The sequence below is a fragment of the Oenanthe melanoleuca genome, chromosome 7 (assembly GCF_029582105.1).
Source record: "Oenanthe melanoleuca isolate GR-GAL-2019-014 chromosome 7, OMel1.0, whole genome shotgun sequence".
NCBI classification, from domain to species: Eukaryota; Metazoa; Chordata; class Aves; order Passeriformes; family Muscicapidae; genus Oenanthe; species Oenanthe melanoleuca.
The window spans coordinates 13,166,783-13,178,862 of record NC_079341.1 but is presented as its reverse complement, the minus strand read 5'-3'; the positions used below and the strand labels follow the sequence as shown (position 1 = coordinate 13,178,862).

Here is a 12,080-nt window from a genome sequence, read left to right as displayed (position 1 = left end):
TAATTTGTTTAACTGCATGCAAAACCCAAGGCCAAAAGATACAAAGGGCTGATAATTCAGATAATTTAGTTACTACACAGGATATGAAAATAGGCAGGCATAACCTTGTAATTTAGTGCCATAAATCTCAGTGATATTCTGGTACATGATGTTGCAATAGCATTTATTTTACATTTAATATTAAAATTGATTTAAGCTTGTCTAACTAGTAATACAGTACGTGCCTGTCTCATTATTAGGGTGCAGTTTTTCGTTTTCCCATAGCAATATTTTTATTTATCATCAGTTCTGTTTTAAATGCTGGTAATGATTAAAATGACTGTCATTCTGTCATGTGAATCTGTCATTCCAAACAAATATTGCATAACCTAGGTATGGAAGCAGTAAACTTATTTATATCATTAGATATTTATGTGATTTCAAGACTAAGTATTTTTCCTGGATCTTTGGATTGGGCGAGGTAGTGTTCAAGAACCAATGCTGTTAGTTTTTCTAGGTCACAGTGCAAAAGGAGGTCTTTGCAATCTACTAGATCTACATATATAAATGATGAAGCACCTTCTAAAGGAGCTTCTCAAAGTGTAGGTAAAAAAAAAGAATGCTGACATTCAGGATAACCGAAGTGTACCTTCATTTTTATGGAATTCGTTAGGCAATGATTCATGGATGTGACAGCTTATCATATAAAAAAGCAAAACAATTTTCAGAGCTTATATGATTTTTAAGAGGTACATGAGCAAAATCTGTTTTACTGAGATTTGAAATGACGCAGGTGCTCTAAGCGGAGATAGTAAAAATCAAAGCTCCTGCAGTGTTTCATCTGCTGATGTCAAGGTAATTAGGCAGTAAAGTCAACAGGTAGCAAAGTTCTGTACAGATGTGAAGTCATTAGCTATAAACCTAGATATTTTTTCTTGGAAACAGGAAAGCTTAAAGAGGCTGGGTTATGATTCAAGTCACATTTCTGATACAAAAAGATGAAGTAATTGCAAGTGTAGCCAGTATTTTGAAGGGGTAGCAATTTTTAAACATCAAAAGCATTAACATTAAAGCAAGCAAAAAATTGGGAGTGGAGGCAAGTCCTCCATAAAAAAGCTAGCTTGCAGTGATTCACTGTGCCACACTGGGCAGAAGTACAGTTCTCTGCACATTGTATTGTAGGAAATACCTGATGATTGCTAAAATATTAAGTGCTATAATTCTGCAAGCTGGCACCCCCAAAGGGCCTGAAATGCCCTAGTGATGATTACCTTTCCTCCCACAATTCTTAAAGCAGAATGGACAGCAGTTTCAGATTGAATATATATTTTCCATCTGCCGAATAGTTGTTTTTGTTCATGCTGTTTGAGGTTAACTGTACACGTACTAATCAAACCCACTACTTCCTTTCTCGTGAAACCAAAACAAAGCTTCATACTACTTTCAGGCACAGCATCTGGGATCAAAGCTATATATATACACTGGCTCTGTGTGGGTTCAAACATTTCGAAGATTCAGTATCCTGAAAGGTGTCACCTCTTTTCCAGTCCCGAGAGTTCCAGTTTATCTTAAAGTCTGAAGGCATCCGACCTTCAGCCTCTTCAGCATCTGTCCCAGCACAGGAATGATCTCAATATTGGTCACCGTGGGCTTTCTCTGCACAGCCACTGCCATTGCTGAAGGTGGGTAGATGAAGGAAGCAAGGTGTCCGGGGGTGTTGACTTGTTTTCAGTTTCATGTCCTTGCATGCCTTGAGAGGACTTGGTACAACAGGGAGAGAAAGGCGACATAGGACTAATAGGAATGAGGTCTTGGTGCTCTGCAAGGTGTCTGGAAAATCAGACACAGACTTTAAGCAGTACTATCTGCAGGGACACTGGGCAACATTCAGAGTAGCTCAAGAAGGAAGAAAAGATCTTTAAAAACCAGGCTCTGCAAGTAAAGTTGTGACAGCTGATAACATGGGTATAGAGGTTTGAATGCATGGAGAAATTCTACTCTTCATCTGGAATTCTTGCACTGCAGAACTGAGAAGATAAACCCTGCCCCAAAATGGATTGATATAAAATAAGATTGAAAAAATAATACTTCATATTCACAGCCTACTAAAGCAAAAATGTCTTCCCATCATGTGTCATGATAGAATATGGAAGTTGCAAAAAGCTGTCAGTCAGGTTGTACATGGTACAGCAATTTCCCCCTAACATTATTTTTGGCAGTCTGTTTATCAGGCTTTGCTCTGTTCTGCTATATTGGCTTGGGGTATAAATTGTTGCTATATTGCAGTTTGGGAGTAGTGAGTTAAAAATAAAGAGAAAAAGAGATCAGAAACAAAAGTGTGCAAACAGATTTTCTATTCAGTTTTACTGTTATCTTAATAATTCTGTTCCGTGTTCCATACAGGATGTCAGTTTTTTAGTTCCTAAATGTAAACATGTTTATTTCTACTAGGCAGAAATTGTGGTTTAAAAGTCTGATTTTAAATTTCAAAATTCAGCCTTATCATCTATAAGCTGGTTTTTTTTAATTCTTATGCATTTTTGCATAAGAATAAAAATAAGTTTGTGCTGAGGAAAACTGAAACATGCAGGTCATTCATTGCTTGACTAAGTGGGCCAAATAACCTACTATTTAAGCAACCAGTAATCACTGAGATTTATAATATAATTTCTAGCAATCAAAACATTTATTGAGCTTTTAAAAAAATATTAATGCAGTGCTGACATGAACTGTGGTATCGGAGTCCTTTCTTTGAAAGCAGCCTTTCTAGGAATTACCCATGGATAATAGGAGATGGCAGGACTCCCTTCCTACTGTGCAGGTTGGAAGTAAATGGCTTCAGATCCTTTTTGACAGTTCACTTACCATCATGCTCTTTACTTCCTTACAGTAATGGAAGTGACTCAGCCAGCAATGGTGCTGGCCAACAGGCAAGGAGTTGCCAGCTTGGTGTGCAAATACAAGAACATCGGGAATGCAAAGGAAATTCGAGTGACTTTGCTTAAACAGACTGGTGACCAGTTCACAGAAATCTGTGCTTCATCATATACCATGGAGTTTAAAACATTCTCTGTGGAAGAGGTCATTCAGTGTCATGTTACCCCCGGCCAAAACAATGTGACCCTCACCCTGGCTGGCCTGCAAGCGGATGACACTGGGCTTTACATTTGCAAAATGGAGCGGATGTACCCCCCACCCTATTTTATGAACAAGGGAAATGGGACACACCTATATGTCATTGGTAAGGCAAGCAGGTTTACAGCACTGTGATATTTCCAAGTTAAGGTAGTTGCTATTGCGTCTCAAAGGTCTTCAGAGTTCTGTTTGTAAGAAGTGAGGGGGAATGCTGGTTTCAGCACTGAAAACTTGATGAGCTCTTATTTCTTTTAGGTCTCCCTGCACACACTCAAAGCAAGCATAGTCATAGCCATGGAATGATAGCATAAGCAACACCATGCAGCATACATGTATGTCCAGGCAGTTAGATACAGAAATGAAGAAGTGACAGAGTAAGGTGTGAGCTCTTCTACAGATAAAGACTCTTTTCATCGGAGGTTAAGTAGGCAGCAACTCAGAACTCAGTCCTGGTGGTATCACCTTAAGTTTTAGCTTTTATATTTTCCAGATTCTATACTTCATTAGTATATAACTCTGAACTTCATATAAAGTTTTAGCAAGCCCTCTTCACAGTTTAGTTAGACTAAGCAATCCTTTTCCAGTCTAAGAACCAAGGACATGGTTGCACCTTCAGGCCTAAAAAAGTATAAACAGCAGCAAATTGAGGAGAGCAATCTGGGAAGATGGGACTTCTTAACCTGAAGCTGTAATTGGACAATTAACCCCAATATGTAACTGGACCAAAACTTATAAAAGTGTGAAAACTGGTGACATGCCATCCATCTTGGGTCCATCTTGGGTCCATCTTGGATGGAGCCACAGCCAGGCTCTTTTACTGCCTAAGGTGTATCCTTTGAAGGCCTTTTAAAATAAATACCTGTTTTATTCCTTTAGCCTCTGTACTAGGTAGCTTATTTAGGCATCACTGGGATAGCACATCCTAGAGAAAGGCAGTGTAGAGGCTGACTTACTAACTCTAGGGCCTTTCTTATGAGGCTCATGTGTGACATGACTTGTGTGATATCATATGTTTTAGATCCAGAACCTTGTCCAGACACTGCCATATATCTCTGGGTATTAGGAGCTACTGCCTCGGGATTTTTCCTTTACAGTATCATCATCTCAGTCATTCTTGTGGGCAAAGCGGTAAGTTCCATTAACTCAGCCCCCTTCTGCTAATAATACCCCTTTGTGTGATGAAGACAAGAAGACAGAAATGAGAACAGGGAAGAACACTGGGAACAAACCCAGTGGGATGCTCCATTTTACTAATGCAATTACAACTGTGCAAACTAAGAGAAATTGCTGAAGCTGTCTCTTATATTTATTTATGGCTTATTTACGCTGCCAGCATACTAGAAAGCAGTCAGCTTCCCTCAGCTGGACTGAGCCATTGTTTAGGGCTGGATGCTCAAAACTAGGCAAAGTCCTGGATGCTTCTGGGATTGAAGGTACCAGTCTTTGTGTGTATCTTCATTTCACAAATGATTCACAGAAAATCCCAGAATTAGCTTTTTTCCTTTTCTCCTTTTTCACCTCTGCAAAGCAAATTTAAATAGCCTTCTCCTTGGATGGGGGAAGTATAACTTCAAGCATTTTTAATTTCACAGCTAGAAATGTCTGCACAAAAGCATGCAAAATGTAAACCTGTCTTGCCTTTTTCCACAGGGATCTGTAGCACTCATAGTCTGTTAGAAATGTATCTGAGCTTGAAACCAAGCAATGTCTCTGTCCCATATTTTTCAAGCAGTCCTTGTCCCTAGAAGTTAAATGAAGCTTCAGGTGTGAACATGCTTAGCTTTGGAACCAACACTGAACTCTGAAGCAAGAGCACCGTCAAAAGGCTAAATGAATGGAAGGATTATATTATTTTTATTTTTATAAATAGTCCCTGTACATCCTGATCCTCCCTCAAATGCTCTTAACAGATCTCCTATAAAGAGGCAGAGAAAAGTGTCTAGAGCACATTCTACTCAGCAAAGAAGAGCATCCATCGGTTTCTCTAAAATGTGCTGGTCAATAATTATGCTATGACTGCTTGTTTATTTTACTTTCTTCCCATATGTTACAGATAAAGAGAAGACAATGTCTCACAACTGGAGTCTATGTGAAAATGCCTTCTGAAAAGCTAGAGAAAAAAGTGATTCCATTCCACATCACTGTTAACTGAAACAAGGAAAGAGAGAAACCATTTCCTAGCTGGAATGGAGAGTCTGCCAGTTCGTTTCAGTTAAAGAAATGAATTAACTGTCTTTTTACAAAAGATGTACAGGAAGATGAGAGAATATTCTTTGTAACTTCAGTGGTTTGAAGGAGAATAAATAGTATATGTATTCGTATTTGAAGATTAACCTTGCCACATAAAAATGGCTGCATTAGGCCATTGACTTTTTTGAGATGTATTGTACCAATATGTGATATGTATATATATATATATATATATATATATGCGTGTAGCATTAAGAGCTATGGCTGTTGCAGTTGAGCATCTTCCTGTCAAATTTCCTCATGCCTACTGATCAACTGAAATCCAAACACTATTATGACAGAGGTTTGTGTGTCATTGCAAGGCTGATTCACAAGTCTAGGGGGCAGTGGTAGGAGAGCACACTAGTGTACAAAGGAATGTTGACTTTTTTCCTCACATTGGTATTTATTAGTTCCATTTCTGGCATTAGTGCTCTGCACTTCCTCAGAGGCCTCCCCATAGGCTGGCACAGATGACACTGCTGCTCTAGAGGCCTGATCTTAGCTCCCTTGAGTGTGTCCCAGAAGTGCTGTAATGGAGCTGAATGATGGTGTCTGAATCAGTGCTGACAGTTTGGTTAGAGGAAAGGCTCCAGCAGGAGCTCTCTTAGGCTGTGCTGGGAGAAAGTTTCAGCTCTGCTGGGGCCTTGTGTTTTACAAATGCTAAATTAGCATCTATACAAAAGGCAAAAGTATGTTGCTGTATTTAACAAAGTCTATTTTCCATGAAAATATTGACAGTGTATAATCTTGTTTATTAGTTATGTACCATTCAATAAAAACCTTGAAGCTTTGCCCAAATTCGAGTTCATTTCTTGTTCACCATTCTCAGAGGAAACAGGAAGTGGCTACGTATTAGAAAGCAGTGAAGACACCAGGTACCTTTCCTCTCTGACCCCGTGTTTTGCCCTTCAGAGACAGCTTGTGTGCTCATGCCAACACGCCCATTCTCAGCTCTCCTCCTCAGCCAGCCACCATTACAATCTATTTGTCTAGTTAATTACAGCTGCTGTGATGTGCTTCAGAGACACTACCAATCAAGTTTTCACTTTCAGCAGAGTTACTTGCAGAAGGAAGCTGTAATGCCTTTGACAGCACCTCTTGTACATGTTTAAACAAAAAACTTGTCCTAGTTTCAAATCCTGTTTTTTTTTGCTCCACTCTGACACTCTCATTCACTAAATGCCAATCAACACACAAAGCTGCTGGAGCTTAAAACAATTTCAGAATTCTCAGCTACTATCTATTAATTTGACTCTTTGCTTTCAAAATTTGACCTTGCAGCCCAAAACACTGTACCTCTGTTTCACATCTGTGAATTCACCTTCTTGGCTGCACAGCTGTGCAGCCAAACCCCAGAGCCCTTTATTTCATGCTCTTGCAGTTGCAGCAGCTCCCAGAACATCAGATCTCAGCTGTTTTAGTCTGCTTTCCCTCTCTTCTTTCATCTGGCACCACATCCAACTGTGCAGAAACACATTCAAATTCTCTATTTGCCAGTGTCTGCAGGTGCTAACTGCTCTCTCAGTGTTGATACACAAGTGTGCTGCATTTAGTAAAAGTAACATCTGATGACACATCCTTTTTCTTGAAGGTGTTTTAGTATTCTGATATTAGTCTGGTATTTTTTCCTAATTTTTCACTACCTGGTGTTTTGGGGACAAAAAATGGTAAAAGATCACATATCTATTGTCGCTGCAAAATGACTAAACTTCTGCCCTTTCAGGTGCAGCCTGATCAGGCAAGTGTGTTCCATGACTCCATGATGAAAAATAGGTTTGACCCACACATCCACTCATAGAAGCTGTACAGAGCATGAATAATTATCAGGGCCAATTTTTTCCACCACAGCAAGTAGTGAATCATGTGTCTGACTCCTAATCAAATTGACTGTTTCTTTTTATTTTCCTTTCCTTGGAAATTTCTCTGTACTTTGACCAAGAACTTACTTTTCTTAAGCAATCTAAAAGCAGTTCAAGTACATTATTTTTGAAGCTCATCCCTCCTAGGTGAAGAGATGCTTTGAATCTGTATCCACAACCTCATGACATCTGGCCACAGCTGGCTGCGAGTCTGTGTCATCACAGAACCTGTGTATATTCCAATTCACCTCCATTTCTGACCACTAAATTGACCAAAGCTAGGCCTTCTGCATCCACCTGGCCAATTTCCCCTTGGTACGCCTGCATTTCCTTGAGACATTCCTTGAATCTGTAACAACTGGGAAGTGTTCTGCTAAATAAGCAACAGGTTACTAAAATAGCTGAATAATGAAGTTGTGGGAGAGCAGAATAGAAACAATACTCTCATACACAGTAGTAGCAATATTTTGTGTTTGTCTTCTGCACTTAAATAAATTTTGGTATAATGTTTATTAATCATCTCATTAGAAATTACTTTGCTCAAATTCTCTGTCTGCTCTGATCTTCTCTTCATCCTTAGTGGGTACTTTTTCCACCCTTCTCTTGTTGCTGCAGTGCATCATTTTCTTTTGCTTTCCTTATCCCTGTGGCAGCCTTTTCTGAGCTAAATATTATATAATGCTTTATCACTTTTTGTTCTAAGCCAGGTTCCCCTTTTGAATTTTATGGCAGGGTAGTAGGTGCACTTGAATCGGCAGATGTAGCAGTGAAGAGCAAAGTGAGATTTCAGTTCAGATTTTATTGACAATTATATTGTCATCATTCATATCTGGCACTACAGAGATGAGTGGAGCCTAAGTACCTGCAGAGATGGTATTTATACCTACCTCCCTATGGTTCATATAGCATCTAGTTCTGATGAGGGCCAAGCCCAGACCTCAGGGAATTTCCATTGTCCTGTGATGCTCCCCAGAACTTCGAGATATGTGCTTTTCCCAGATAGCAGGGAGAAGCATCTTTCACTATCAGCACCCCAAAAAATTTTACATATACAAGTCAAATATAATGTTCTGTCAGATCAGAGCAGTACCAAAATGAAAGGTGCAAATGCTAGATCAGTATACATCTCAGAAAATGCAACAAAGAGGAAATCATGCTTCTTTCTGGGAAGAATGTGTAAAGCAAAGATGAAAGGATTTGGTCTCAGAACTTGGGGCATTAGAATGGGGAGTTTTAAAACACAACTGAGTATCTTACCTGGACAGTCAAAAAATGAGCCTACTGCTTGGTGAGTTTAGAAGGAGCTTCTTTTGATGTGCTCTTCACTCCTTTAGGAGATCTGTCAGCCTGTTTGTGAAACAGAGAATGTGAATTTCTGGCTGGATGGGTGGGAATTCACAGGTATACTTGTCTGCATCAAAGACAATGGCATATTCATACACCACTCCCAACCCCCAATATTCTTTCATTTTCATCCACTTCTTTACCTGAAATATTTTTTTTCCTTGTCATTTTCAATTATCAGAGTCCTGATACAGTATCTGATACAGAAAAACATATGACAAAGGTTTCCCACACAGCTACTCTGAGTAGACAACAACTAGTCTATCATTTTAGGATTAGAGATTCCCCACTCTTTGAAGGAATATGTGAATCTGAGCTCACTACTCTGTCAGGCCTTGAGGTCTGTAAGGAAAGTTCACTAATTCCATTTATCCACAGATACTTAACCAATTTTTAAAAAATTATCAAGGACTACTAGGCTATGCAAGAGCAGACATTTTTTATTTATTGTTATCCTTCCTAACCTCCCAACTTTTGTTCAAGACTCTCTTGGGTCAAATTTCTTGTTTTCCAATAATCAGTGCTGGCATTGGCCAGGTAACTCCTAATGGATCTGATACAATTCCTGGCTTCAGTACTGACTTCGAGCTTTGCAGGTCCAAAGAGTGTGAGTATGTGTGTAAGGAGAAGAGGTGAGGTTTGGAGGCAAAGTACCTTAGAAGGTTAGATAAAACAGGTTTCTTCCTTTCACTAGACAAAAGCTATTGCTGGGGAGTGAGTTCTGAAAAATTAACCAGAAAATGCATGATTTTGCCTGTGATAGGAACAGTTTGGACCATAACTAAAGAGCTCTACCTCTAAGAGAGGCATAAACAAGAATCAGATGATGTATCCAAGAGTTGTAACATGAAATCCAAACCAAAGAAGGCTGGTGTACATCAGATGGATTTATGCATTACTAAACCAAATTTATTGTTGACATTTGAAAACTGCATTCTTGCTTGAACATGTAAAAGTTATTTTGAGGTAGCTTCTATCACAGCCAAGCAGTGGGACCCCTGCACGTAACAGTTATTGATAAAAGATCTTAGAAATTGTGGGAAGAGGGATGTGTAAAACTTGTGCCTGAAGACAGTTTAAAAATTTTAGTTATTTCCTAGAGGGATGAAGCAAGGAAGTGTTTAGGTAAGGGACAAAACTCCACTGGGAATCATTAGTAATTGCAGCTGAGGGAACATGGCAGATGTTTCCATGAACTAAGAGATTGTTACCTACTCAAAATTTCACTGTTCTTTCCTTTTTTGACTTTTCAAATGTAATTTTCTTTCTATTTCTATTTCTATAGCAAGCTGTCATAATCACAGTCACATTTTTATATTTTACTGAACATTTTTTTTGTGGTTATGAAGTTCCAGTTGAACAAAAAGTTCTCAGTTTCTGCATTGATGGCTTTTCCTCTTCCTTCTTTTCTGACTGCTGTTTATAAAGAGTAGTACTTGAAAATGTTCAGTTTGGCCTGCCTCATTCAGCAAAAAGCAAGACTTTGCTTTCAGGGAAAATGGAATTTCTCACATAATTACATGATTCCAACAGGTGGTATTTTTAGATGACCACATCCTGTAACAGCACAGATGATACAAATGGGAAAAATTGAAACACTGGGTAACATCTGTTTGGATTATGCGGTGTTGTGGGTACAATTTACTGATATTCATTCGCTCTAGCCTGCGATGCAGCAGCTTGTGTGGAAAGCTGGAACAAGCTGTAGGGTGCTTTATTCTTTCCAGACAGATCAGTGCCTGGGATGTAGGTTTTCCATAGGAAATTAATATTAAAGTTTAGGCCAAGATTGCCACTGACATGAAAAACATAGGATTGCTGTTTTTTATATAAGTTAAAATATATACACTGAACAAATAGTCCATGTTTTTTTTTTCCAAACTAGAAACTCAGTAGCCAGACCCCAAAGACTCTTACAGTTCAGTATATACAGGCAATAAATGAATCCTGCTCTACATTAAATGGGTTATTGTTAACTTACTACACCTTAGTCTTGTTTGTACAGTTTCTCCTTGGGAAGTCGTAGCTTCCTTGAGCTAGTGATTAAAGGGGTCAGCAGAAGTACTGCTTATTTTTGTGCAAATTAGAAAGTCTTCCCTCTGCTAACTAGAAAGTGTGAGGGGATTGATATGTACTGACTTCCACAGTACTTAGTGCTGGGCACTTGCAACATCATCAGCTGTAAGAAATATTTCAATATCCTTCTTCCCTGTGAAAATTCTCATTAGAAGCTGAGTCTCTGTTGGCCTTCAGCTGAACTCCAGACACCTCTTTCCATGTGCTGGTGTGTGAGGAAAGCTGAGGTGTTTGAAGTTCTGTAGAAGCTTTGATAAGACTTCATTCCATCTTGCATGCTTTCAGAGCTGGCCTTTGTACCTCTTAGACAGAGCTGCTAGCTCTTGCTATTGTCATCTTTCTACTTTGTTTGAAGCCAAACAAATAGGTGATTTAAAATAGGCCTTCTCTTCTCCTGTGCTACAAAGGGTCTTAGGTGATACTATGGTCTAAATTATTTGCATCATACAGATAAAAAATGTACATGCAATCAGCTGGATAAAAATTGTAAAAATAGTAGGTGGTGGGGAAAGAAGTGCTAAAAATAATTCACATTTGAAATGGTCACAAAATGTCGTATGTTAGCAGTACTTAACCGAGATCAGAAAGCAAAAGAGTTCATTTCTCTGTAAGTTATGAAATCCTTCTGGTAAGTGACACTTTGGAAACATTCGACAGCTTCATAACAATGTTTTACATGCAGGAAAGATGGCTAGAACAGCAGTAATCAGCAGAATAAGTTGGTTTCATAGTTGAGCTTTGCTGAGGTGTTAGATCGTGTGGGTAGCATTTATAAAAGCTTTCTCACTTTTAATTCTGTAGCAAAGATGACTGTCTGCTTCACAAATTAATAATATTTTCCATTCTGTCATAATGCCAAATGAATTAATTCTATCATATTGTATTATATGACTATTTTTCTATTTTACTATTTTTTATAGTACTCTCTCACTAAGATGAAATATCTCTTAAGCTCTTTTCCCTCTTCATCTCTCTGCAATAACATAGTATCATTATAATTTTACCAATAGGTTCCAAACTCATATTATTCCTCCTCTCTTATGTAAGCCACAGGGACATATCTGGTGTAAAAATTCCTCACATTAATGCCATTATTTATACTGCAATTTTCAGAAAAACTTGCATTATTTTTATCATGTTTTTACTTCATATTTTATGACTAAAAAAGATCAGGCTTCCACATACTTTCATTAAATACAACAATTGCTTTACTGTCACTAGTCACAAGGAAGGTGTGGTTCCTTCATGGGAGTTGACAGAGAAGCTTCACTGGTGCTTCAGATGCCTCAGTCAGAAATACACGTTAAGCCATTGCTTCATGGTCCCTGGAAGGAGGGCATTCCCTGTGCTATGTGTGTGCATGTGTTTTCTTGGGTTGTTTTCCAGCCCTGAATGCTCCTTAGGACCTGATCAGTGGTGATCCAACAACTCCATGAAGTAGAAGGGGATGCAGGC

The 12,080-nt window shown here is 38.7% G+C and overlaps 1 protein-coding gene and 1 long non-coding RNA gene across 2 annotated transcripts in view; one reads left to right on the top strand and one right to left on the bottom strand.

Moving 5' to 3' along the window:
* The first annotated feature begins 710 nt into the window (after nucleotides 1–710).
* CTLA4 (cytotoxic T-lymphocyte associated protein 4) lies at nucleotides 711–6,144 on the top strand. Its single transcript, XM_056496612.1, has 4 exons — nucleotides 711–1,661; nucleotides 2,870–3,220; nucleotides 4,133–4,242; nucleotides 5,168–6,144. The coding sequence occupies exons 1-4, from the start codon at nucleotides 1,604–1,606 to the stop codon at nucleotides 5,264–5,266; spliced, it is 618 nt and encodes a 205-aa protein (XP_056352587.1). The 5' UTR covers nucleotides 711–1,603; the 3' UTR covers nucleotides 5,267–6,144.
* LOC130255664 (uncharacterized) overlaps nucleotides 1,678–12,080 on the bottom strand; it is a 97,658-nt gene continuing 87,255 nt past the window's right edge. The window contains exons 2-3 of the long non-coding RNA XR_008840963.1: nucleotides 8,463–8,552; nucleotides 1,678–1,809 (exon numbers count right to left, since the gene is read on the bottom strand). This is a non-coding gene — a long non-coding RNA (uncharacterized LOC130255664). The remainder of the gene's footprint in view (nucleotides 1,810–8,462; nucleotides 8,553–12,080) is intronic.